Source organism: Halictus rubicundus, chromosome 14, assembly GCF_050948215.1.
Source record: "Halictus rubicundus isolate RS-2024b chromosome 14, iyHalRubi1_principal, whole genome shotgun sequence".
Lineage (NCBI taxonomy): Eukaryota > Metazoa > Arthropoda > Insecta > Hymenoptera > Halictidae > Halictus > Halictus rubicundus.
In genome coordinates this window covers 12,221,869-12,249,266 of record NC_135162.1, presented here as the reverse complement: position 1 = coordinate 12,249,266, position 27,398 = coordinate 12,221,869, and the positions used below count along the sequence as shown (strand labels likewise).

At 41.8% G+C, this 27,398-nt stretch overlaps 5 protein-coding genes across 10 annotated transcripts in view; 2 read left to right on the top strand and 3 right to left on the bottom strand.

The window, feature by feature from the left end:
• Positions 1–1,374: 1,374 nt before the first annotated feature.
• On the top strand, positions 1,375–7,623 carry LOC143361011 (uncharacterized). The gene is made up of 9 exons (XM_076800251.1): positions 1,375–1,504; positions 2,070–2,206; positions 2,378–2,545; positions 2,639–2,948; positions 5,048–5,090; positions 6,006–6,141; positions 6,574–6,741; positions 6,897–7,036; positions 7,188–7,623. The coding sequence occupies exons 2-9, from the start codon at positions 2,074–2,076 to the stop codon at positions 7,353–7,355; spliced, it is 1,266 nt and encodes a 421-aa protein (XP_076656366.1). The 5' UTR covers positions 1,375–1,504; positions 2,070–2,073; the 3' UTR covers positions 7,356–7,623.
• LOC143360864 (pyrokinin-1 receptor) lies at positions 7,284–15,188 on the bottom strand. Of its 2 annotated transcripts, none has more exons than XM_076800017.1 (5): positions 14,524–15,188; positions 12,948–13,354; positions 8,353–8,570; positions 7,815–8,138; positions 7,284–7,730 (listed from the first exon to the last, which is right to left on the bottom strand). In XM_076800017.1, exons 1-4 carry the CDS (start codon positions 15,009–15,011, stop codon positions 7,902–7,904), a joined length of 1,350 nt encoding a protein of 449 aa, XP_076656132.1. In that variant the 5' UTR covers positions 15,012–15,188; the 3' UTR covers positions 7,284–7,730; positions 7,815–7,901. The 2 variants fall into 2 exon arrangements, with proteins under 2 accessions (XP_076656132.1, XP_076656133.1); XM_076800018.1 differs by having other exon boundaries at positions 7,725–7,743.
• A 3,683-nt stretch (positions 15,189–18,871) lies between these two features.
• LOC143360866 (uncharacterized) lies at positions 18,872–21,362 on the bottom strand. Of its 2 annotated transcripts, XR_013083360.1 has the most exons (5): positions 20,413–21,362; positions 20,163–20,285; positions 19,919–20,075; positions 19,673–19,839; positions 18,872–19,609 (listed from the first exon to the last, which is right to left on the bottom strand). XR_013083360.1 is itself a non-coding variant. In XM_076800019.1 (4 exons), the coding sequence occupies exons 1-4, from the start codon at positions 21,167–21,169 to the stop codon at positions 19,737–19,739; spliced, it is 1,140 nt and encodes a 379-aa protein (XP_076656134.1). In that variant the 5' UTR covers positions 21,170–21,362; the 3' UTR covers positions 18,872–19,736. The 2 variants fall into 2 exon arrangements, 1 of the variants encoding a protein (XP_076656134.1); XM_076800019.1 differs by having other exon boundaries at positions 18,872–19,839.
• Positions 21,363–21,600: 238 nt separating this feature from the next.
• Positions 21,601–23,859, top strand: LOC143360984 (uncharacterized). The gene is made up of 7 exons (XM_076800216.1): positions 21,601–21,764; positions 21,939–22,357; positions 22,429–22,652; positions 22,729–22,784; positions 22,870–23,089; positions 23,181–23,389; positions 23,462–23,859. Exons 1-7 carry the CDS (start codon positions 21,688–21,690, stop codon positions 23,538–23,540), a joined length of 1,284 nt encoding a protein of 427 aa, XP_076656331.1. The 5' UTR covers positions 21,601–21,687; the 3' UTR covers positions 23,541–23,859.
• Positions 23,860–24,721: 862 nt separating this feature from the next.
• The window catches only part of Centrocortin (cerebellar degeneration-related protein 2-like), a 49,434-nt gene continuing 46,757 nt past the window's right edge, over positions 24,722–27,398 (bottom strand). For all 4 annotated transcript variants that reach the window (XM_076800215.1, XM_076800214.1, XM_076800212.1 and 1 more), the window contains one exon: positions 24,722–26,773. In XM_076800215.1, the coding sequence (XP_076656330.1) occupies positions 25,502–26,773 (1,272 nt within the window). In that variant the 3' untranslated portion in view covers positions 24,722–25,501. The remainder of the gene's footprint in view (positions 26,774–27,398) is intronic.

Genomic DNA, 27,398 nt, shown 5'->3' with positions numbered 1-27,398 from the left:
TAATAGAAAAAATTAGAAAACATGTATAAAAGATGATATAACGATAAAAGGGGAAGAAAGTGTTTTGATATGTATAGAGACTTTAATGCCGGGATGGTAGTACTATACAAGGTCGATACGATAAGGTTATGAGTAGACTGCGGATCTTTATGCGAAAGAAAAATTGCAATCCAAGTTGCTTCCCAGTAAGCAAAATGACGTTAAATTGGCGCAACGTTATTGGTGCAACACGGCCGCGATTGGTCTACTCGAGGCTTGGCACATAGCAAGTACCTCGTGGATAATGTGGAAATCCATTGATAAGAGAGTCGCCGTAATGCGCCACGCGCGGTTAAGGGGAAGGTACGGGCCTGAGCCTGAGGCTGAGGTGGCTCGGCTCGAGAACTTGTGAGAACTTGGACCGTCACGGAGAGCAACGGAGAGCGAGTCGCGCTCGCGACCTGATCAATGGTCAAGGGAGCGTAGCCTTCGAGAAAGCCTGGTCCACTCATCTGTTTCCGCAACTAACCGCGAATACTTGTTGGAAACGGAGCCTGTTGGCTGCAGATTTTTATCAAATGCTACCATCCAGCGACGATTTTAATGGCTCGCTAGTCAATCTGGAATTTCTACACTTTCAATTGCTACGATAGAGGGCGCCCATATAGAATTAAACATTTAACCTTCCGGCGAGCGCGCATGTATGTATGTATGTATGTATGTATGTATGTATGTAGATATTACGGCGGCGGACGGGCGTGCCGTGCACACAGTGCACGGATGGAGTTGAAAGGACAATTTCAAAGAATTTAGCATTTTATCGTCGAATAACCATTGTATAAAGGATGTTTGACGCATACAAATGTTTATTCTATATATGTATACTGATTTATTACAATAAACCATGCAAACTGTAATCGTATTACCAGAGAGAATATCCTCTCTGCTACATGTAATTAAGATACCACCTTGAACGTTTCTGTTATTTTTGAAGATACACGAAGCACGGGGAAACTTTATCTGTAAAACACTTGAGTAGGTATTATCATTCTATATACCTACGTCATAATTAAAAATACAGGAATTCTGAAATGATTCTAACTTTATATTAATTGATCGAACTGCCGCGGCGCGCCATGTCGTCCAATGAGTTACGACCTCATAGCAACGAACGTGTATAAATAGGCGGTATAGGCCTCATGGCGGCTCGTGTACAGGCACTGCGGAACTGCACAGCACCCCCTATCTCCATTTGATATTATCGATAACATTTAGTATAATAAAAAGATAGAAAAATATTTCTATGGAACTGTGCGCTTCACAGTTCCAGCGGCGTGGTGTTTGACTGTTGTGCGCATGCGCACATAGGAAGCTGAAATTTTCTGGAACAGCACCCCCACTAATTTTAGCTACATACTGATACGAGCCGCCACTGGTCGCCACTGATTCATTTACTATTTGTGTTCTTGTTGGTCAGAGCCAGTGTTTGACTGTTACACGTTTCGACTCCTCTAAGAGAATAAATGTAAGTGTTCATCTTTCGTTTCGTCTGTCGTTCCTGATCGATTTCGCATGCTTTATGACTAAATAATTCTTATTCCGAATCTTTTTCTCTCACTTTTTATTATTTGCACGCCGATTGCACCTACATATATATAAAGTACATATCTACCTACCAGTAGGAATCTACTTTCCATAATTCAGCTTCTCGTTTGAACCGGCTATCCAAACATCACGGTTTGTGAGAAAGATCATTCTGGAAATTCGAATATTTCGTATAAGATTTATATTTCGAATGTTAAATGCAAGGATAAATGTCTGCTGTTCAGACATTTTGCGTAATAATAGCACCATATTACTGTATAGCTAGCGAATGAAAAAAAGAAAAAAATGCTGGGAATGTACACTTATAATTATTGTTGACTACAATAAGCTATATGTAGGCACAATCATTTAATGTTGCTTCAAAGTATTATGTGTTTCTAAATGTTTACCAACGAATGTGAATTATAAATACTACCACAATATTTATAATGAGGTAGGTATAGAGTAATAAATGTTAGTTGTACATTCAATTTTTTCCATTACAGAAAGATGCCAACTTATAAACTCACCTACTTCCCGGTAACGGCTTTAGGCGAACCAATTCGATTTTTACTTAGCTATGGAGGAGCTGAATTCGAGGACTACCGTTTCGATAAGAAGGATTGGCCCAAGATTAAGCCTGGTAACGATAAGCCATAAGCCAAGCCTTAAGTCTAACAAGTGAAATAAATTTCAATTCTTGTGCCAAATTTTTCATTTTTCTTTTCCAAATCGAATTCTACTATTCGCTTAAAATTATCCAAATATTACGAATAGTTGTGTATTCAAATTTTTCATTTTTTTATACTTTTAGAAATGCCGTTTGGTCAAGTTCCTGTTCTTGAAATCGACGGCAAAAAAGTTAACCAATCCGTAGCTATTTCTCGATATCTGGCAAAACAGTTTGGTCTTGCTGGAAAGGACGATTGGGAGGCCCTTGAAATCGACGTGGTCGTCGACACTATTCATGACGTTCGTGCAAGTAAGCGTCGATTTTAGATTACCATTCTTTTAAAACTCTATCCGTTTCGTTTATTTGTCAATATTTTTCATGACCAATGATTTTCTTTTTCAGAAATTGCGGCATTCGCTTACGAAACTAACGAAGTTGCCAAGGCTGAAAAACTGAAAAACGCCAAAGAGCAGGTACCATACTATTTGGAACGTTTGGATGCTCGAGTGAAGAAGAATGGCGGCTACTTTGTCGGAGGTGCTCTGACCTGGGCTGACATAACATTTGTCAGTCTTCTCGAGTATCTCAACTTCATGATGAAGTCCGACATTACTGAGAACTACGAGAATTTGAAGCAACTCGAAGAGAAGGTCCTTAACGTGCCTGCAATTAAGAGTTGGGTCGAGAAACGCCCACAGTCCGAATGGAATGTGTAAACGGTGCACATTTTTACTCTCTCGTTGATCAACAAGCTCCCCCTTCTTCGCCGAGCAAGATGTCGAAGATAGTTTGTCTCAAGTTTCGACGATTCTACATGTTGCTATACCTATAACAATGTATCATCGATGGATATTATAGAGGTATATACGTATAACTGTGCAAATAGAGATATTCGAACAGACTTGCAGACTTATAACTGTATTATATACTTTTGTATTCAAATAAACAGTCGTTTATTATAAAATTGTATTGCCAATTCCTTTACCTCATGCGTCGAAATGTTCCGCGTCGATTTTCTAGTTTTAATAGACGAAAGATACACCTTTTAGATGGACGCGATTACAAACCAAAGATTATACAATCGTGCAACGTTGAATAACGTTTAAACGAATACACTTGTTCGTCTCCGGATCTACATAACGTTTATGGGACAAGAATATAAATTATTTCCCATTTGTCGTAAAATTAATTATACACATATACACACATATGTAGGTACACATATATACATATGCGCGTATAGCGATGCGTCGCCTTCGTAGCACCGTGTAAATCATTCTCGGCATACAAACATCAAACATCGTACATGGCGTGTGATCAGCAACAGTGACGATACAATAGAACAAAGACTCATTCTCCGATCGCTATTGCAGAAACTGAGCGACAAATAGACCAACTCGTCTTCATTTAACCGCTGTATGAAAAATGTTTTCGTTGTTATAGAAAGAAAAACGAAAATTGGAATATTACGGTAATCGTTGAATACGAATCGTTGAATAACCGCGAATACAAAGGACGTATATGTATATGTATACTTGCCGTACTAATAAACCTCGATACGTGCAATCACGCATCGAAGTCTTGGAAAATAATATTCGTTTGCAGATGGCGCGTTTTGAATTAGTTTTCTCCAAAATATTAGATGTGCATAAACTATTTGATTGTATAATTTGATAAATTTGAACAAAGTAGAGTGTATATTAAACTTGAAACCTATCGTTAGATGCGACTACCTGATTCGAATAGAGCATTTTATTGGATTAAATGTTGTATATAATTACTAGGATAAATAAATAATTAATCCGCGATTATTATTGTGTCGAGGCTCGTCGACAAGCTATCTAACAGAAGCGTTATTGAAATAAATAAGTGAATCTTATCAGAAATGTTTTCCATAAAATCATCATGCAATATACTTGCTATTCGCGTATCGATCGATTCGAATATAGAACGGCGGTACATAATTGAAATGAATCGAATACTATAAGAGACTTTTTGCACAAAATCACGTAATACTCGTCGTTATATCTAGCTAATCGTATTTACTTAAATATATATATATATATATATATATATATATATATGTCAGCATATGAACGAATGACTGCACAGTTTTGTGGTCTTGCTTATCGACTTTGTAAACACGATACAGCGATTATCCGTTTGTAGATATTGTACTTCTTCTATCGATTAAATGTTTTTCTATAGTGACAAGCATACGATAACGATATACATAATAGTATAGTGTCAATACAATTGTGCAATACGTTTCAAAAAAGATTTTTTACGAATTTCATATATACATATACCTACCCTATCAGATGGCAAGTCATGCCTTGTGACATATAAAAGAAATCTTTTAGAATTACATCAGGGATTCTCAATAAGATCGTATTGTATTAATAGATTTCATTCTTTTGATAATTTTTCTATAGAGTCTACTACGGAAGCTTGGGCGTGTCATGGACATGGACGTATATATATATATATATATATACATACGTCCTGAATCTTTCATCCCTTGGGAATGTTTGTATAAATCTTAATCTTAATCTTGTTGTTCGAAAGGTTCAAATGTTACAAATGTGTGATATTTCTAGGGCATTGCACCATATCGTTAAATAACATGTATCATCATCATATTCATTGTGATTATGAAAAGACAGGTTTTCGAATAACTTGAAATGAATCTAATCAGCCGGTTAGTGCAAGTCATTATCATGACACATTGAGAGTGGCGCAAGAAATATAATGAATAGCGGGTGACTGGAGAGCGCAGAGCCAGTAACGCGCGAGAAGTCGTCGAATCAGAAACAATCTCCGTCAGAATTCTCCGCTGAAAGCTGAAATCGACGTAAGTATATATATATAACATGTGTATACATACATCGTAGCAAACGCAACTACTCTAAAAATCTTGAAAATTTCGTAAAGTAGAAATTTGAATGGAATGTACGACAGTTTCGTAGTTTTATTCTTGATATCTTGCTTGACATTTTCCTTAGAAAAGAATTTCAATCCGTGTTCGATTGTTCGATCTAGCGAGAATGAAAGGATCGTGATCAATTTTCTTCCGACACTTGCTGTTGAAACGGAGTACGCCCAGTCCGACAACATACATAGCTGTCAGAAAGAAACGTGCCGACTGGTACCATTCGGTTTCTCAAGATATTTGGATACTCGAAACTTTCGGTTATACCATTGGAAATAGGATCCTAGCCTGTTATTCTGTGAATTTTTCCGAAAATCAGCAAATGGCATCAGCAATGTTTGGAAACTATGTATAATACAGTCGTACAATAACAGGTCTTTGTTTCCCGATTGATTATGATTCGAACACTGTTGTTTCTCGCGACGAATACCATGCAATTGATTAATAAACGAAATTTTTATTCGGAAATAATAGGCGCGTATCTTGCAGAATATTCCAGAGTGTCGCGTTATAGCCAGTTACATAACTGATTAAAGTCGTGTCAATCGTTCAAACAGGCGCGTTTCTCATCCTCTCGTTGCGCGTGCAACAATATCATAGCTGATGCACCCGGCAATCGGTAACCGGTCTCAGCCTTCTTTCCTTCCTTCCTTCCTTCCTTCCTTCGGTATTTATAATATTGTATTTACATATACCTGCATGCGAAACATTCCATGTGAAATCGCACAGAGTTTGTTCTCAATTTTTCGCATAGTTGCGATACAACCGTAATTGCTCGTTCAATTAGGGAGGTAACGGAAGAAATAAAGGTGTTCATTTGGTTACGTTTGAATGTAGATAATGCCGACCTACAAGTTGACATACTTCAACGTTACCGGCCTTGGCGAGCCGATCAGATTTTTATTACATCAAAGCGGTATTCAGTTCGAAGACAACAGGATCGAGTTTGAGGAATGGTCCAAACTAAAAACCCGTAAGTATACATACATATGTATGTGAAACGAATAGAAAAAGGTAGAGAGTATGTTATAACGAAGATTGAAAAGTACATAAATGTACTGCGATCGGTTCAGAAAATATAGCGAGCATAAAGATACATAGTTGCCCATAGTGTAGACATTGACTCCACAATTGTGCCAAAATTGAATTATTGTAACTTGGCTAATGATCCGAAACTGGGAAGTCACAAGTTTTGCTACTTTAACCATTTTACATCCTACAAGTCAGAAGAAAATAATCAAATTCGGTTTATTCGAATATATCGGAATAACAATTAATTTCGAATTTCTACACCTGATCAAAGAATATTGTTATCTATGCGCGACCGACGCGACGTGACAATACGTACGTATAGTATATGTAGATATACATACGTATGTAGAATATTAATAGGGACATTTTGCAGAAATGCCAATGGGCCAGCTGCCCGTCTTGGAAATTGACGGAAAGCTTTTCCATCAGTCGAAGGCAATCGGCCGTTTCATCGCCAAGCAAAACAATCTCTACGGTGCGGATGAGTACGAGGCTTTACAAATCGACGCCACTATCGATACCATCGACGATCTGAGAACAGGTATGTACGTGACTGTATCACGCCTACTTGTCGGTATATATGTACTTCTCCTATATGATTAGAGTGTTGAGAAAATAGTGATAAATACCGAAAAATTATCATTTCTGCGAACATTGTCATTCTTGTGTTTATTTTCAATCGATTAATTTTCATAGCATTATCGCAATACCATTGGCAAGAAGATGAGGGTTTCAAAGCGAAGCTCAAAGAAGTTGCCTTCCAAAAACTTCCCGTCTACCTCGACAAGTTGAATGAACAAGTTAAGAAAAATGGTGGATACTTGGTTGGTGGAAAGGTAATTAAGTACCTTGCTACAGATTTGCGCGAGTACGATCTAGACTTTTAGAGTTTTAGAGTTTTAGATTTTTAGATTTTTAGGCGACCAGTACGCGTTCGACGACATTGTCCTGGCTGAAAAATGGTCAAAATTACCGTTTCCGTTTCAGTTGAGCTGGGCAGACCTCCACTGGACCGCGAGCACCGACCTACTCTCTACTATCGCAGGCTCAGAGGTGAACAAGAACCATCCCGAACTGCAGAAGTTGGTGGAGAAAGTTAAAGCGTTGCCCAACATCAAGGCTTACCTTGCTAAGCGACCGAAAACTCTACTATGAAAATGAAAGAAAAATGGATCTTTCTGGCTTTATTACAGGCACTCGACACAGATCACCCGAAATCAAATGTATAATGTATCATCGATGTTCTTTAATTAGTTTTTCGCACGACACTCGCACACGTCTTCTACATGATATTGTAGGTCATAGATCATAACGATACAAACGTTACGCTTGGATTTGTTCGCTTGATTGGATAAACGAACAGGGAAAGTGGAGTTGTGTACGATGCATGTACAAAAATAAATACGAGTACATGTTCTTCGAATGATTTTGTTTTTCTTGTCAGCGATCAATCGTCAATCACAACGCTCGCAACAAGAGGATACGAATTCTGTGCCGGCGAATTCGGCCTCGTTGTCGGGACCCTGCAAACTGGAATAGCTGACTGTAGATTCGTATTTATGGCAAAATGTTCTTTTTTCAAAAGAACATTAGGAAACTGTAGGAAACTGTTACCAAAGTTAGCAGTCCTCGAAGGCCGTTAAGAAAAGCACTCGTCGACGTTGTTGTTAGCCTCGTTGTCGCTCTTGGCGATCGAGACGATCAAAAGACGGGTGGTTGATTCTCCTGTTCGTTCGTAGCCGGCAAGCTGTTCAGTTCGGTGCAGATCGTTGACCATCCGATGCTCGTCATCTTTTGGTTGTCGTCACTGACTGATATCGACTGGGAATTCTGACGATCTTCCGCCTGTCTAACGATAGATCTCGGGTACCTCGAGAGGCTGCTATACGTTGGCTGTCTAGGCACCGATTTACGGCCGCAATGGTTGGACAGCATCGACTGAAAGCAACCTTCGGTTCGTTCAACTTGATAAACGCATTAGAATTACAAGCGCGAATACAACCGAATCACTGGAAAAATAATATTACGCGCGCCTCTTCCAGATATTCAATTGCCCGGTACATATATACATACATACATACATACATACATACATACATACATACATACATAGAACGTTTCTTCGAGACGATATTCCTCGTTGAAAACTTACCTTGAAAGCTTCTCTGAATTTGTTGGACATGATGTTGTACAGAACGGGATTCACCGTAGTGGAGAGGTAGTAAAATACCCCGGAGACGTACGTGAGGATGGTGTAAACTATTACTAAGGCGTCTTCCGGTTCAGCCTTGGTGTTTTGCGCATAGACGGCCAACAGTCTCTGGGCATGGAATGGTGCCCAGCATATGAAAAACGCCACAACTACCGCAACTGCAACGATAAAGAATAAAAGTTTTAGACGAATGGTGTTCCCTTCGAGCCATTCATCCTTTGCCTCGAACTATCCCACCAATTCAGCCGGTAACGGACCAGTAACCGTACCGAAGATCTTCCTCCTTCGTATCCTATCGTGTTGGACGAATATCTGAATATCAATCAACCAAAAAATATTCATGCGAGTCGAGTCGCTGAATAAATATTTTTACGTCAACGTGGTCGTTTATTACGAACCGGCTCCAATATTGGAGGATACCATTGAAAATATTCCCTTTGAAGCTGCTTTATCCAAGATTGTAGATAAAGTGTGTTGCTTCCATAGCGTGCTCGAGCATATGGTGCATACACTTTATAGAGTATACATAGAGTATAGTATTATATAGGTAGATAGAGTACAGAGGGTAGGGTAACGACGCGAGGGTGCGGTGTATAAAAATTCTTTGAAAATCTATTCCTATGCATCATGTATTCGAGAAATGGTGACGGAACGAGATCAGGAAGAAAACAAATCGAAACAAGTAGATAGTATAATTATTTAGGTGGTACAAACAGAGGAGAGAGAGAGAGAGAGAGAGAGAGAGAGAGAGAGAGAGAGAGAGAGAGAGAGAGAGAGAGAGAGAGAGAGAGAGAGAGAGAGAGAGAGAGAGTATTCAGCAACAGGTGGGAGAAAATCGAAGGGATGATTCTTCATGACAATACAAGACGAAAATCAGGAACACGCACGCGACTTTGTTTATTTTCTCGGTAAAGATTTGACAGGGAACGATTTATACAGTCGCGTGCAGCTGCAACACATTGAACGGACTGAATTCTGGTGCACGTTGCGCATAGCACATTGCTCACTGCGAAGAAACGGCATGGCATGCCACGCCGCGCGCCGTATCACCGAGATTTCATTTTGTAGCAGTATTTTACATTTTATTCCGGACGACATACGACACGTGAAAATCTATCCGGAGCGGCGCGGCGGGGTGAGGCACCTGCATATTGTATGTGGATACATACGCTCGGTATGACGCGAGCAATTTTTACCGGCGATTATCTCTCTTGAATGGGGAAACAGCTATCAGGGATCAAGATAAGTGACCCCAATGCAGTCGTAAATTCGAGGGCCGATATTATCGGAGAAATCCCGATGCTTTTTGGCCCTTTATTTTCTTTCTGACAGCCGGATCACACAATTATCTTTGTCCACGTGGTTGTCCACAATTTCAGGGACCGATGATTTTACAATAAAAAATAATCTACATAGATGAATATAGTATGCACGTACGATCAATACCAACGGTACTTGTGCAATTGAACACAGTAGGTACGTCGACGTGAAGTTTGAAGCCACGTTTTAAATGAAACTCCGGTTCAAGGACGATCTTGCTGGATCCTTTAGATTCTGTCTGGTCCTGGATAGCCATGAATTCTGAAGCGGTATCTATTTACGGCTGTATTTTGGCAGCCGCGATTTCTACATACACATACTTTTACACGGAACCGCGCGCGCATGCCAATGCGGTCTATTTCTTGATCGATCCGCTTATGCAAACGTTGATCGTCGATCTATAATCTATGTGTATCGTAGGTGGTGCATGCGGTTCAACCATTAAAATATCTTAGCAGCTGATGCTTTACGGTTGATGCTGCTATCGCTCGTAAATCGTACGTGTATCTTTTTAGTAGGGTTGCAACGCTTTGTTCGTAGTTTGTGGATAAGACTGAATCTTAATGGATTTTCGGACTCGCAGATATTTATACTCTTAACACCGGATACAGACTGGTAAATCTCTCTCTCTCTCTCTCTCTCTCTCTCTCTCTCTCTCTCTCTCTCAGTCTTGACGCTTTCGCATATTCTAGTTCTCGAAGGCCAGACTATCTTATTTCTTGTTTCTGTAGGACTTGCGAAGTTGGTGAGTTGCACAATTCCCAGATCTGATTTTTACGTAGCACAACACGCGTTTATCGATTGCACGTGTCCCGCCTCGTAAATTCAGAACTATAAACGAGGTGGTTTTCGCTTTGCAGATGATTCGCAAAAGGGACGCTTTCGTTAGGAATCGTCGAGTTCTCTCCAGGCTGTTCGACAATTTGCAAGTAGAGTCGAAGCAGGGCCAACGTATTCTACATACATCGATGACGTCGGGGAAACAATAGATGACAATTAATGCGCGCGTTTTATCGTGAGTATCAACTTGTCGAATAGACAAATTGATACATATCGTGCTATCGCTACAGTTACCAACAATTCAAAGACTCTAATTCTTCGGCGCTTCAAACGAAGAAACACGTTTTCTACTGTAACGTATAAAACTCTTTCGTTAAATTCCATCAAGTTCATTTTACGAGGCTCTATATCACGACCGACCATAAACCTAAATAGATTAGCATGATTCGAGGCGAAGTTTATAGCTTGTAATGTCTATAGATCTAAAGAGGCACGGAAAAACGTTGTATTATATTATTCTCGACGTAGAAATAATAAAATTACTCAAGTCAATTTCACATAATGTGCGGAAAAGACTGTCAAAAGAGACTGTTGCGGCCGATTTAACCGAAAGTGCTGATGGTGTCGTTAAGAAACGGCATTTCCATACGGATGGTGTTCGCGACCTCGCGCCGAGGGAAATGAACCGTGAAAAGAACGTCGAATGCTCGATGATCCCTTCTTTGGCGGTCCTTCTTCTTCTTCTTCTTCTTCTTCTTCGATGTTCAGGTTCAGGACTTGGAGTACCACGAGGCGAGGCATCAACACCGGCATTAAACCGGTTTTTAAGATGACGGCGACGCGATGTCGCGCGTCGCACCTAGCACGTGGCACGTAGCATGTCGCACCGAGCTTGTGCTACGAGAAAAACGAATAGACTGTCCCAATCGTCGACCCATTGGTGACAGAAGGAAATGAAAACCCCATAGAAAATCAACGTCCACGTATTCGATGTTACAAGAATCAATTTCTCCGGTCTTTCAGAACGTTCTCAGCCCTTCCGGAGAACGCAATCTTGATTCTCTCCGCGACACGAAAAACCTTTCCGTTGCTGGACGAAACCGCTTTTCACCCATGGAAAATCAAAATTTTCGACACAACACCTTTTTTCAGTTGCTACGTATTTGGAATTTTTGATTTTTGCTCATGGCCGAAACATGGTTGTATTCGCTGTGCCGTCGAAATCTCCTCGGCGTCTATCGATGCCTAGACTGCCTACGGGTGATTACCGGTAGTGGCGTAGTAGGCGGCATCGCCCACGTTGGGAAATTACGTTCTAGAGTCCATACAAAAATACAAATCTAACAATATCTCTCGAAAATGGTTACCGCATCGTTCGGTTAACGCTAACAGTCAGTCAAATATGTAATCCTGCTCCACTTCCCTGTACGTACTTTCTTCTAGTTTATCTCTGTAGACGATAAAACGATAAAAGTAGAAGATTCATCTTGCTGCCGTCAAACGCTTCGATTCGTTTCGCCTCGCTTCGTTTTGATTTGGTTCAGTTCGAACTAGAAACGATCCCCGATCGTATGGAACGTATGAAACGCATGGAACGAAATGATGGCGCGAGTCGCCTTTTCGATTCGATCGGATTCGATCGGATTCGATCGTATTCGTGAGAAACCCGGGCAAGTGGATTACACCGGTTACATCATACCAGTACCAGTTGGAGCAGTTGGAGCAACGAATTTTCTGTCCAACACCGAAAAACGGCCCGAGTTCATAAAACAATTGTCCGCCGAAAAATTGATCGTCGTCGAAAGCTATTTCTATGGCGTCGTAAAATAAAAACGCCTTCGTGTTGGATGGATTAAGTCTCTCTGTCTCTCTGTCTTCGCGCCCATCGTCGTCGATATTTTCCCAGTTGGCCAAACAACAAGTCAAACATCTCGGCCTGGTTATCTCGGGGAGTGTCGAATGTCTTTTCGTTTTTCTAGTTGAGGCAGCCGATTGCGTGGCCGTTAATTGCGGGCGTGAAAGAACCGGTTTCGAAAACGATGCTCGAGGTGATTCGAAGAATCAGAATCGAAAATGACGGTTCCTCGGAGAAAAGATATTTTCCACGGAAAGAATATTAGTCGCGCTCTTTTCTCGATATGCGGCGCATACGTGCACAACTGCTTCCGACATTGACACGTATGCGTATGGTAAATAGAATTTCAGTCGTTCGAACGTCGATCAAAGCGTTTCATTTGTCTTTCAAATGCTAAACGATGCTGGAAAATCTGTGGAATTGATAAATTCAAGCTGCTTCTCCCGCATATGGTTCGTGCGCCATACGTATTCACCAGAGACAGTTCACGGTCCTTTCTTTGAAGGTTGATGACCTTCGGATATAGAACTTGGCGACAAGTACAAACTAACAAGTACTTGAGAAAGAAATGTCTACTTACCCAACATATGAATTACGTTTCTTTGCGCGGCGCTCTTCCCTTTGCCACCGTCACAGTGCGTCGATCCCGTCGATAAATGGTTCCTCTTGACGGTTCCAGTCAGCCGTCTCGATCTTCTCAGTTGGATGCCGATCAAGATGTATAAAACCGTGATGATTGTCATGGGGACGACGAAAAAGAGCATGGTCGATACTTGGAAGGCGTGCTCGATCAGGATCGTCTTGACGGAGCATCTAGCGGTGTCCAAGATAGCCGATCCGTTGCTGTACTCGTAAACGATTCCGAACTGGATCGCTTGCGGCACGGCCAGGCAGAGCGCCAACACCCAAATCACGATGACAAATTTCACCGCCCGGGACAACTTTGACATCGTGTGAGAGACGATAGGATGACAGATCGCGACATACCTGAAGGAAGAGAACTCGTGTTGAGAATTTCTTTTGTCCGGGACGACGTATCATTTTGAAAACGATTACCAACGATTGTAAATTCGAGATTCTACGTCGAACGTTGGTTTAGATTTTACGCGTCGCGGCATACACTCTAGGATGCGACGACGACGATAATAAGCGAGTCGTCTCACGAATGGTATTGGAATCGTATTAATAGACTCGGAAGAGGATAGCTATCGAATTACTATTCATAGAAAGAATGAAATATCGCTACAAGAAAAATTCGGAAGTCAGCGATGATTACATCCAGAGAAGAATGATCTATGCATGTGGATTTCGAGGTGACTAATAGCTTGGCCGCTCTAAAACTGTCACACACAAAGGAAGAGAAAAAGAGAAAGAAAGAAAAAAACTGCGATACGAACGAAGTATTAGGATTCCATGTAAAAGAATATTAGTCGTAATTCTGTGAACAGGAGACAGCGTCGTAAATTCTGCCCACGTATATTACAGACTCCAGCTGCTAATTTTCCCTTTGCTTCGCATCGATCTATTCCCAGATGAGATTAGAAATAGGTGCCCGAACATTCTCTCACGTTCGAAAAAAAGATTTTCCGCGCGCATTCGATTCGCGTCTTTCGAGAAGGGTTACTTCCGACAGTTGTGGGTCGGCGTGGCGGCACGGCGGCACGGAGACCCACGCGTGACAAGGGGACGACGCGACGCGACGCGACGCGACGCGCGTAACCGTAACCATAACCACGCAACCAGGAACCTCGATGCTTTTAGACGAGAACGTTTCTCGGTCTATACTTATCGGAGGTCGAAATCTGTTTGGTTCTATTGCGCAGCTAAATGCCGAAACAACGTTTTGCTATCCGACAAGAATGTTGATGGATCCAACACAAGTAGCGTATATCGTTCGATGGTCCCGCAAACTCGATTTCTACGTACATGCTACATATTAAAAGGGACCGCTGGCAAAAAGAGATTTTTTATGTATGTATGTAGCTTTGGCACCCGACGGGGATGGGGACGCGGACGCGGACGCGGGCGCGGGCGCGGGCGCAAGCGATTCTCGAGGTCCGCGTCAGCGACTACCATTAGTCTTGGTCGCGCGAGGGTTCGTTGGAGGGTTGAAACGCGCTCCTGTTCCGGCCAGTAATTCAAAGTCGTTTACGAACCTTTCGACGGTGAACGCGGTGATGGTCAGCACGGTGGCGTTCGCGGACGTCTCCGCGGCGAATCCCTGAATAATGCAGAAGGCTTCGCCGAACACGTACGGGAAACGGGACCATATGTAGTAGATTTCCTGCGGCAGGCCCGACAGCAGCAGCAGTAAATCAGAGATGGCCAGGCTGAATAAGTAGTAATTGGTGGCGGTGTGCATCGACTTGTTACGCGCGATCACGACGCAGGTCGACACGTTCCCGATTAGCCCGGTGAAAAAGATCACCCCGTAAATCACCGTGATCGGCAACACGATGTAGAGCGGATCGCGTCTCGTCGACGAGTCCTCCTGTTGCAGGAACGCGGCGATCGGGCTCGTCGTGTGATTCTCGAATCTCGTGCCAGGGATCGGTAAGTCTTCCCTCGTTGGATCGTATTGCACGGACGAGCGAATCGCTCCCCCGAGATCATCTCCGGACTCGTTCAGACCTCTCGAGATCATCTTACCTTGCTGCTTCTCCGGATACTCGTTAACAGGGAAAATCCTCCTCGAGGATTAGACGAGACGACCGCGCGTTCTCCCCTGGTTCGTCGACCAGCTTCTCGCGAACAAGACCGAGACTCTAGCTGCGATTCGACTTTTGCGTATTCCGCAGAACTCGGTGCACCCCTGTTTCGAAGTTTAACAGTCGGCTGCTTTGCGCGTTTTAGACGCGCGCTCGCTCTCCTTCCTTAACGGATCCGCTTAGGGAGGAATTTATTGGCCGGTGTCTGGTCGCGATGATTGCTCCAACTATGTTCGACGACCTTCATTTCGTGCTCGTAGCGTTCTATACCGGTCCGCATCGGTCCGATCGGAACATGGATGCGCCGATAGATCGATTAGACTCGTCTCGTCTCGTCTCGTCGTAGATTCTATCTGTTCTGCCGGACAAACGTTTGCGGAGATCAACTTGTCTCTGGCCGTGGTCCATCCGTAACTCAACGATAGCTGCCGAGTCCGGGAGCAACCGGACGAACGTCGAAACACGAAAAGGCTCGTCTCGAGTGTTGCTAAACAATCTGGCCAGCCCGAGGAAGCCTCGGCTGAATCGATACGAGGCCTCGAAAATAGATCGCATCGACCGGAACGCCTCCGCGAAAAATCGTCTTCTCCAGTCGACGAATAGAAATTCTTCTCCTCGGGGACATATTAATAGAAGATTGCCGCGGCAGTATGGGGTTTATTATGGACCCGAGCCTTCACCGTCGGATCAGCACGTGACAGCACGCGGGAACCGTCGCGACGGAACAGTTCGCGATTGTCCGGATCGCAATCTTCGAACTGGAAATTCAGAAATCGAATTAGTTGGGTTTTGCCAGAAACCCTAACACCCTAACATTCAACATGTCTATAGAAAAAATCAGCGCACCGCACCGCACCGCGCTAGCCAAGTGCTCTACTCGACCATCTCTCGGCGATGATCGATCAACCCGATCGTATCGATATCGGTTTGTTTATCGCGCCGAGTGTGATCCAATTACAAAACTACCGCGTCTTCTCGTCTAGAGAAGATGTCTGTTTTTACGTTTGTTTCAAACCACCTGGCACTATGCGAACATTCTTAGAGTCGTTGAACCGTTAACTTTCAGAACAACTGTAGATTTGATTCGATCGAACTTTGCTTTCTTTCGAGCACTGCTACACAGATTCTCCGAATTTTCAATTGCCCGCAAAAATGATCATCTTTTCAGACACCTGGCACCGTACACGATCCATCGATCGACACACAATAGTCCACTCGAAATCGAGGAAATCGACACTTTGAACTTTGAACTACACCAACCCGTCTCTGTCGTCTGTGAATTTCTTTATCCATTAATTTAGCGAATTTTCAGATAGAGCCGCCAACAGCAGCTTAAATTTCACCAATTATACGGAACACGCGCAGTTTCTCGAAGCGCGCCGCGTTTCTCGAGTCACGGCTAAGAAGCCGTTCCGAGTGCTGAAATGATCCTCCTTTCTCGATAAAAGCCGCCCGGTTCGTTCCAACTCCAACCACCCGACTCGATCATCCCGCGGTTCATCCGCGACTGAATCCTCTTTCGATTATCTGCAGCTCGCTTACTGGAAACGTATCCGCCTGTAGGAGCGCGTTTAATCGTCGCCAAAGCGGATTGATTCGCGCGGGTCGCTGCGCCGATCCTATCCTATCCTATCCTATCCTATCCTACGAGCTATGAATATTTCCAGCGCGGTTCGGTGTTTGACTCGCGCGCACGATAAACAAAATCTAATCCCAGTAAGATGAAATGTTGTTGTAAACGGAACAACGAACAACGCAGCGCAACGTAACGCGGCGATCCGGATCCGGAAGCGGTGTATGTAGTCCGCGCGTTGTCACTGCCACGTTGATCCGTCCAGCCGTGTTAACAATCCGCTGTGATCTGTGATTCGATCGTGAGAGCAGGCCGTTGCAACCGAAACGGCAGTTTTCGCTCTTCACCTTTGCAATATCGCAATCAAATCTATCGAATTTGCTGTACGACTTTCGATCCTCTCTTTTCATGCTTGTATTTCGCGATTTGCTCCTGGCCAGGATCGTAGGGTCCATGAGATCTTTTAGAAACGATGGTAAGCATGTGTGTAGCGATACCGTTCAAGCGATCGTGATCGTGATTCGAAGTAATTAATAGATCATTCGCGTTATCGAGGCCCTGACCCTAATAACTGGAGTCATCCGACACACAGAAACTCTCTCTCTTCTCTCCCGTTTGTGTGTGTGTGTGTAAGTGATCGAAGAAAAGGAAGCGAGCGTTAGCATGGTTAGGACGTGAAAAGAGTTTCACGCATTCTTCGGTCTACACGAATCTTTGCTATTAGTTTGTAACGGAAAATGCCGACACCCGTTGGTTGCTTCGTAAATCGTCAAAGTCAAAGTCTTTCCAGGTTTGTAAAAACACCCTGTTTTTTTTTCTTTTTAACCACGCAACGCGCACCGTTCTCACTAGCGTTCAAAGTAGACGAAAAAGGGAAGGACGGAGAGACGGAAGAAGAAAAAAAGACAACGACCGCTACACCGCCGATGAAAACGTTCGCCGAGGATCACTGATCGAAAGCCGATCGTAGGATGATCCGGCCGACTTTCGCAAACGTCTGATGCCCACGGGAACCGAACGCGTTGTGTGGCCGCGGCGATGCGACGCGCGACACGGGACGCCGTCAATTTGAAAGAAGCGTCGCCGCGTTGGGCTCTTCGCACAACCAAACTCGGGGAACGGAAAACGGATCATCGAAACTATCCTCGATAACGCCCCCGGTATACTGTGCTGCACCAAGTTTACCGGAAAAGTATGCATGTATTTACATATGTACGTACTGAACACATGCAGTTCGTATCATGAATACAGTAGCCCGCGCTAATATTCAAAGAGCCTCTTTTGCAATCTTCTTACAATCGAAACCGAACAACGTGTAAAAGAAATTTTCAACATACTACTATGATTGGTCCGAATCGCGAAGAAAGTATTTTGAAAAGGTTGTTGTCTTTATTCTTAGAATTTTAATTGATCAGTTTCTGTATCGCGAACCTTTTTAAAAATACGTTTTGCACATTTCTGTTGTGTTAGTTTGAGATTGCGATGATTATATATATATTATGAAAATATCGCAGCTTTTTACGACTTGCCTGTTACATAGAAAATGTTGTTGACTTTGTTTTCGTTCCAAGACCGAACTTATCGGTCGGAAACGATCATCACTGGATACCTTCTCTCTCTCTCCCTTATTTGCTGCATATGCAATACTGTAGCGGCAGACAGCCGAGGCAACCGATCGCGGTTCCCATTGATTCCTCGAACTGATTCGTATCGAACGAACGACACGCACAACGGCTGTGCGGATTTTAATTTGAACCAGACTTGTTGTCACCTCTTGTTGCATCCGAGTGTCACTCTACATGCGTAAAATAACCGTGAAAAATAAAAACGAAACGAGATCAGTGCATCGAAAGAAAAGATAAATCTGGAAATATAGACCCATCCAAGTGTCCCGTTTATGGACCTGTTTTTTACAAAACGGACACTTTACAATTGATTTAATATTTAAATCTTATTTCATTATTTACGCGTAGTCGTTAATGTTATACTTATGAAACGAAAAACTGATCAGAAATAAAATTATTTTCTGCTGAGCAATTTCTGTTTTAATTTCTTTTTTTTTTTCTCTTAATTTTCAAGTGTCCATACTTCCCTATCAGCGGTAGCGTATGTACAATATAATAGCTTCGGATCAACGAAAGCTAACTTTCTTTCCGTTTCGTTATGAGAGAAAAGTGTCGAATTCGAAGATAAGATCAAGGAAAAATAAATTGCGAACAAACGTTGAACGTTCCTAGAATTTATTACGAAATAAATATATGTGTAATAGGTATCGGTGAATCGATTGGTATAATAGCTTTCGTTCAGTCTTCTGCAACATCGATTACTCTCCATCACCCCAGGGGTCTTATAATTTGTCAATTGATCCATCATTGACGGAGTAGACCTAGTTAATTGAATCGTTCAGCAAACGGACGACGAAATTAATCCTCCGCAAATATGGGAATGTGAATTGGCTGGATCGAACAGAAGATCAAGGAATAAAGAAAATTACGTTAATATAATTACATGAATCGATTAAATTGAACAAACTGAAGAGAAACGGTCATTTTCATTCGGATGGTCTACCGAATTCAACGTTTTCGAACGCTTTGTAAATTCAAACAAGATAATATCTTCTTCTCTTGTTTTCTACTACAATAGATACAGAATTAACGTCCTTCAAGGTAATCTAGTTCTATACGTGTATATATTATTATATGTACATATACGTACATATGTATGTGCACATAATTAAAAAACAACTCTAATAGAAAACTCGTTTTATTGATAACTGTTACTCGGAATAGAAGTTATGTGTACCGATTTTATCTCGTCATCGCGTTTCAATATCGTCTGGGCGCAGCAAAAAGGCTGAACGGCCTTTTGCACATGTATATATTATTCGACCAGAAATTTGGTAGAGAAACGGGGCTTGCATACGGGCGACCAATCCAAGAGGTACCGCGCGCAACTGGTCATCTGTCAATATTTTTAGTTTTTATAATGCCAACGTGAAATATGTCTATTTCTTTGGTTGCATACCATAACACGCCTCGCCACACCACCACCACCACCGCACCGACGATCATCATCCAAACGTTCTCTATTAAAGATTCATATTTCTAGATTTCATTTGTAGTTCGAAACGTCGATTTGTTCTTACACCTTTTAGAAATTCTCTATTTTGTTGTTGACATTTGCTTCTGGAACTGGAACAACGAACAAGAAATATTAGCGCGTCTTTAGATTTTTATAGCTTTAGAATTTCGATCGTTTCTGGAATATTACCTTATTGGGTTTACAATCGGTTGTTTTTTTAGAATACAATTTGTAGCATCCTTCATTCTCACCTTAAGTCGAAATTGGTTTTTCTTTGAATTGCATGGTAACGAATTGATTTTTGTAATAAGATTGGATATTGGTAAATTGTTGATCCCCGTTGTCGCTAAAAATACGATTAAAATATCGGTTAAACATTTGTTGTACTATACAAAGTACTGTGCGACAGAAACTATCTTATATTTTTATTTACTCAATGCTCTATGTCTTTCTTCCAATCGTTTCCGTGCATCTACAACAGATTCGGATTTGGCAAATAATTTTTTGTGAAGTTCAGCAAAATTTGGAAGTTTTTTCGTTGCAGAATTTTTCAAATCTGAAAATGAAAACATTATTTGTTTTCTTTTTTTTTTTTTTTTTTTTTGTAAATTTATTCAGTATAGTCTATAAAGTGCTAAAAAATATTTGTGCATATTTGTTGTTTAGAATTCAACGAAGATTACCTAGTTTCTTAACAGTAGCATTTAATGGAGTTGTATTAATTTTCGATTTGCCACGTAATCTAGCCGATGGAGTATGAGATTTAATGTTCATAGAATTCATGGACTTTCTTCGAGATGGAGATAACGTAGTACACTTAAAATTTTTGTTCTCTTTTATCGCAACCATTCGATCGTTGGATTCCTCGGTCACTTTTTTTCTCAGGCAGTGAAAAGTTTGTAGTACAGGTATACGTGTACGCGTACGATTCAAATCCGAGGAATCCGTTTTAATATGAACTCCAATGGTCTTCCTCGTTTCTTTCACATTTGAATTAGTTCTGTTATCCTTTTTGTTTTGTCTTTTGCGTAGTTGTCTTTGTAAAGTTGGTGTTTCAGGCTCGATAAGATCATAAGGTGTACTATTTCCTTTCCAGCGCTGCTGCTTAGTTCTGGGTGTTGAGAACTTTAAAGATAGGTTGGATGGTGACATAACATTTTTTTTATTATTTAACCTGACTCTCGTAGAGCTAGATTCCAATATCTTCAACGAGTTATTATCAACAATCGTATTGAATATTTTCTGTGATTCGCGAGTAAGAATGTTAGGAAGTCTTTGCAGTATTACTACTGGATTTTTCAACAGCAAGCTATCCCTTATAGTGTTTTCTCTTATGGAAGCTGCTATGTCCGTGTTATACATGGCTGGAATTTTTCTTTTTGTTATATCGCTACCAGTTTTCAACGATAAAAGAGATTTCCTCTTGTTCAGTGGTGACATTACTGTTTCATTCGTGTTAAAGAACTTAAATTTCTGTAAACAAACGGGATCTGCCTCTGTTATTTCTCGATGGAGTATGTAGAAACGGAAATTAACAATTTTACACGTGCCTTGAACTTATGTATCTCGTAGAAGTATCGTTGTTATTAAATGATGCACAACGCAATGAACGTGTACAAGCTCCCAATTGTAAACACACGAACAATCGTGATCCTGGCGATCCTGGCGCCAAATCGATAGCGCAGCGAGCGGCAGAGAGGATATGAGAGTATGAGGGTGCTCACGCCCGGAGTTTCGGTGTTCCCGACACAGTGCTGCCCCCTACTAAGATTTTTAGCATGGACAGAACCCTTTCCGAGCGGGCATCCCGAGCCTGTAAGTAGGCCGAGGGTAATTAGGCGGTAGACGGTAGACGACGTGTGCCGTAACATGAGAATCCTCCTTTACGAATATGGAGTGTAGTTTGTAATTTTCGACTTATGGTTCGCGTCTGTTTCGGATAGTCGAATTATTACGGTATGGCTGATGTGGGCCTAAGTTTAGATGATATAATTAAGAAGTCGAAGTCGTCAGGAATGAGGAGCAAAAGCGGAAGGTAAGGCAATTTTCAAAAATTAATAGTAAATTTACATCGTTGTGGCTTGTGTGTTATCGATTTCTCTATAACCTTAAAGAAGAATTCGACTTACTTTTCAAAGTAATAGTGAAAAATGAAGTAGGATTAATTACATAAATATATAATTACGTTATTTTGTAATTTTTTATACAGTATTCGAAGGAGGATCAATAGGGGTGCGCGTGCTAACGGTTCTGTAAGGGGACAGGGTACGCAAGTAATTACAGATGCACGGTTTAAGATTATACAAAAGAATCGGGAGAAGCTAACAGATGCGAGAGACAAACTCGCAGAAATTGCAAAACAAAGCGACGCTAGATTAAAGTTGGACAAAATCCGCGCGTCACAATTGAAAAAAGTAGAAACACAGTTGCCAGGAATTTCTCGAAAGACAGGTCGTAATGGAAGGTTATCGTTATCAACTAATAAAATGCCTCCAATCATGTCGCATCCCATGCCGCCGAATATTCCAAACAATTACATGCCTCCGCCAACGAGGGCAGTCGGTTACAGACCGCCTCCTCTCGCGGAGCCTCATTACATCGGTGACATGAGCATAGATTACAATGATGGTATAAAAACCATGTTTCTAACAGTTTGATTCGTAACCGATGGAATCGTATAACGAGTTTGCATCTTTTAGACTATTTAATGGAAGCAGCACCTTTACGAAGAACCGTGAATAACGAGTATGCACCTACACCGCCTCCTCCACCTCCTGCATTCAGTATTAACCCTGCGTCTCCGTATACATGGGTAAAACCAGCGAGCAATAGCGTTTCAAGAATTGTACCCTCTAGAAAGCCTGAGGTTGACCGGGAACGAGATAGAGTAAGAGATTATAAAGTTATCGCGCGCTCTTCGATGGTAAATATTTTGATAGAAAATTTAGCAGAACCAGCTGTGAAATGTTAACAGCTACATTTCTACCGACTAATTTCAGACAAAACCTGTTTCCCCGACATACAAAGATGATTGGAGTTTTGGCACAAAATCACGGTACATGTTTTTGCTTGTACACATAACTTGTCCATTTTGCTAAATGTTCTTTGTACGATATCTAATCATTAACGCTATTATATAGTACCATATTAGCGGAAGAGCCAATGGAGTCAAAGTATTACGATTCAAGAAGTCACAGAGACATGGGGGTAAAATCGAGACTGGATTCAGTCCCAAGTAAACCACGTACTATGGGCGTTTTATCTAGACCCAAAACTTCTTCTAGTTCATCGTCACAGTCTACTGGTTATAGAATTGTAGTGTCAAATTTACAAGCGAACGTTACTCAAGAAGATATTAAGGTATTACTATTGGATCAACGATTCGTGAAAAGCGAACGTGGACACTGGTTTAAGTAAATCAAATAAAAAAGATTAACATTTTTTATTTCAGGAATTATTCGAAGATGTAGGAGAATTATTAGTATCGAGATTAGTACGACCAGGCACCGCAGAGGTGATTTATAAGACGTTAAAGGATGCCACTAAAGCTGTTGAAACTTATCACAATAGGCAGTTAGACGGACATCCTATGAAATGTCTCTTAGTGAATCCACGACCAAAAAATAATCCAACAGGACCTGCTGTTAGATCTATTACAGAGTGAGTATATGTCATTTCGCACGTGTAAAATATTTCTGTAGAATCATTTCTATTTTGCGCGCACGTTTCCAGATCCAGAAGGAGCGTTAGTTCAAGTTACGTACAACCGAGTTTAGGAGCAGTGCACCGTGCATTGTTCGATGATTCTTAATCAAATCGGTATCAGTTTTGTGAAAAAATGCCAAATATAATGGCAATGAATTTTATTCGAAATACTTCTAAACGGGAATAAATGTGGGGCACGGGGAGCTGAAATCAATGTACGAGAAAAACTCAACATGTAGAAAACGAAAAAGTCCTCTGTGGAATTTTCGATAATGGAATATCACTTACTTAAACTTTAATTTCTATAAAATATAGTATCTTTCGGCAGTTAAAAGAGGATGAGCACGATAGCGAATGAATATAAATTGTAAACGACAACCACAAGATGCTTCTTATACCTTTAATATACATCAATAAAACAAGCATTTAGGAATTTTTAATACTTTGTTTTGAATAAGTTGTCGACAAAGGGACAAAATAGCTGTGTATGAAAATTGAATAGATACCTCTTGTTCGTACTATCTGCGTTTTCCCATCAAAACATTCATCGGTGGCAGATTAAAGGGACTGTTTTTTTCTGCTGAGAGCATACGACACGGACATGCCGGCGAAGACAAGACGAAGAACGAGCTCAAGTTCGACTCCAATCTTGCATCTGACGCCGACTCGGAACAAGTTCAGGATTGTAAGAGTTAGCGTAAGCAAATTATAGCATGTTGGAAGCGTCTCTGGTCCACTTTGGTGGTCGTTATCCGTAGGAAAGATTTAGCGCGCAAGATTACGATTCAATGTAGAGGAAAAAATAAGGACAAGGGAAGGACCAGACAAGACAGGACGGGACGGGACGACGCCCTACTACCATCCGGTTGCCGAGCACTCGAAATTCGCAAATCACTCTGGTACTGACTTTCGTAGCGATACATGGTATAGCAAACCGTAGAACTCTGGTTCTCTGATCAACTCTGATAAACGTTAGCGATCGATGCATCAAACGGACTTTTATGGACTTTCTTATACGAGTATTCCTCTTATATTTAACTACTATTCCAATTAAAATGTTCAAAATCGACTTTTGTTCAGGTGTTCGATATATTGTTCGATTTGTAAGAAAAACTAATGTAAAAAAGAATTAAAATTATACGACCAAGAAGGACAAACGTTTGTCCTGCGGATGGCGTTGGGAGAAGTGAGAATGGACAATGGCCGTATATATGTATGTAGGTCGTTTTTAGAGGATTTGTGTCGCAGATATCAGATATCGGAAGAATACACGTTGTTACGATAGAATCTACTAAATATTTTATTTGCTCGGTACAATATGATCACAATATTTGTAGTTTGCAACTACAAGATATAAACGCTAATACACCGTACATGTTGTTACCGACATGCACCGAGTTCTCTCAGAAATAGGTTTTACGTTACCTAGGGAATTGCGAGCAAATAGCCGACAGTTGGTTGACAATTGTAATTCGACGTAGTGAATGGCACATAAATAATTTTTTGTTCCGTCATCATCACTCAAATTTCCGAAGGGAGAGAAGAGATTTGCGAGACGCGATTCCATTTATCTTGGTGAATCGACGAGGTGGATCATTCGACGATATATATATATATATATATATATATATATATATATATATATATATATATATGTATATCTCTATATATATATGTATATCTATATATATATGTATGTATATTAAACGTTGCTTATGTACCTTTGTTGTTACCCTCATCACACATCCACTTGAAAAGAAGATATAGATTTTACAAAATATAAAATATAATAAAAAAAGTTAATTGTAAAATAGTTTAGTACCCGGTATATAGACGCTGCTGCACTACGGTCGTTTCGCTAAAATATGTACAAAATACGTTTTAATTAGCACTGATTACCAATACTGAACCTTACGATCTGAAATAATTTAATTTTCCGTTCTACAGGGTAAGTGTCCGCACGACGATTAAACTTAACAAATTTTGAACTAAATCTGACTTGACTATGTTTTACGTATGAAAGTCTCTCTCTCTTTTTGTCGGTCTGCGAAAACTGCGAAAACGCGTTTAACTTCTACGATTGCAAGTTTTCGACTTGTTTGGCAACCGGAGGACTTCCGCGTAGGACATCTCCAAGCGTTTCAGGCGGGCGACTTCTTCCGACGCGGCGCTCGGCTTGTAGTCCCTGTACTCGAAACTGTTATTGTGCTGCTCGGCGGGGTTATTGTTGCGCGTGTACACGTTGGTTCGTCTGCCGGTCCGCGGCGACTCCTTCGTCCTGTTCGCGTAACTGAAATCGTTGCACACGGGGCTGGTGTTGTTCTGCTCGAGGACGTTGAACGGCCTGTACTTCTTCTTCCCGTTGCTGTTCGACTTCGCGGAGACGATTTTCGCGTTCGTCGTCGGGATCACGTCCGGCGTGCTCGGCGGCAGATCGTTGTGCACCACTCTCCTGCTCGAGTGTTTTCTCGAGGATTTTTTCGAGATGTGAACGCTGGTGCTCAGATAGTCCAAGTGGTAGCCGTGCTTCTTGCCCTCGAGCTTGCCGGCGTGTTTCGCTGGTTCGTGACGAGCAGGCTCGTTGTTCTGTCGGTCGTTGCTCGCGTTCAGTTGCAAAGTCGGGGTCTTTATCCTGTACGGGGGCTCGGACACGACGGACGCAACCACCGAGGACACGACGCTCTGATTATCGTCCGTGGTTTCGCTGGGCAGGTCCTCCTGCTGAGCCAATGCCGAGGAGGACTGTGGCTGCGAGGCGATCGTGCTGCTCGTCGAATCGTCCAACAGCGGCAGCTTCTCGCCTTCGTCCTTCGCTTCCGCCGCTCGCTTAAGAACACTGAATATTTGGCTGAATATTTGCCGGTACTCTGGCGTTTTACGGAACCTGCTCTCGAACGGGCTGTTGTCGTCGTAAATGCTAAACTTGCAGTCCTCGCCGTCGGCGATCGAACAAAGGAACGAGCCGGGCCTCTCCTCGGTCTGCGTCATTTTGTTGCTGGTCTCGTCCTGGAACCCGGAAGACGACGTCTCCGCCTCGGAGAAGTCTGTCGGGGTGGCGGAGAACGGTTTCTTACCGCACATCTCCGATTTGGCACGCGTACCGTTCCCGACGATCGATTTCGTCGACTCTGCTTGCAAGTCCCCCTCCAACGATGGGTTCTGGAAACTGTTGAACTCTCCCGACATCTCCAGCTCCTCTTGCAACGACATTGCCGGCACACCGTCCTTCCGCCGCGGCATAGGACGTCTTTGGACTTCTAACAGAGCTTGATACTTCTCCACGAGAATTCTGTACGGATTCTTCAGATCGATGGAATTGCTGTCTTCGTGATTCAAGTCCTGCAACCGATAGATTTTTATATTTCGTATTCGCGTATCTCGGCATCTCCGAGTTCTGTTCGTTTCGGTTCGGTTCGGTTCGGTTCGGTTCGGTTCGATTCGGTTCGATTCGATTCGGTCTTCAACCACAACATTCGAATTTCATATCTCGATAAAAACTAAAATAGACTCGCAGTCAGCCAAATACGCTTCGTGGACATTTTCTGATCATCGATTTTCATCGTGGTTTCTTTCCAATTATTTTCCAATCATCGAAATTTTGGGTAGTTATGTGCAAAACAAGGATATCTGGATTTGTGATAAAGGAGGCGCCAGATTTATAGGATATTAAATAAGAGAAAGCAACGGTGTTTATTGAAAAAATATACTTTATTTAAGATCATATAAATCTGGCACTTACACCTTACAACAGAGTCTTAACAAATATTTCGACTAGATACGCTAACAATATACGGTTATGGTACAAGCCGAATAAACGAGACAAGTTATAAGTATTTCCGACAAACTAAGCAAAACTAACTCTAAAAGATAACTGCATCACCAAACGTAATTTACTGTATGGTTTTACACGATTACAACGAACGACTACATTACCGAATATAATAATTACTTTCTAGATTGTTAA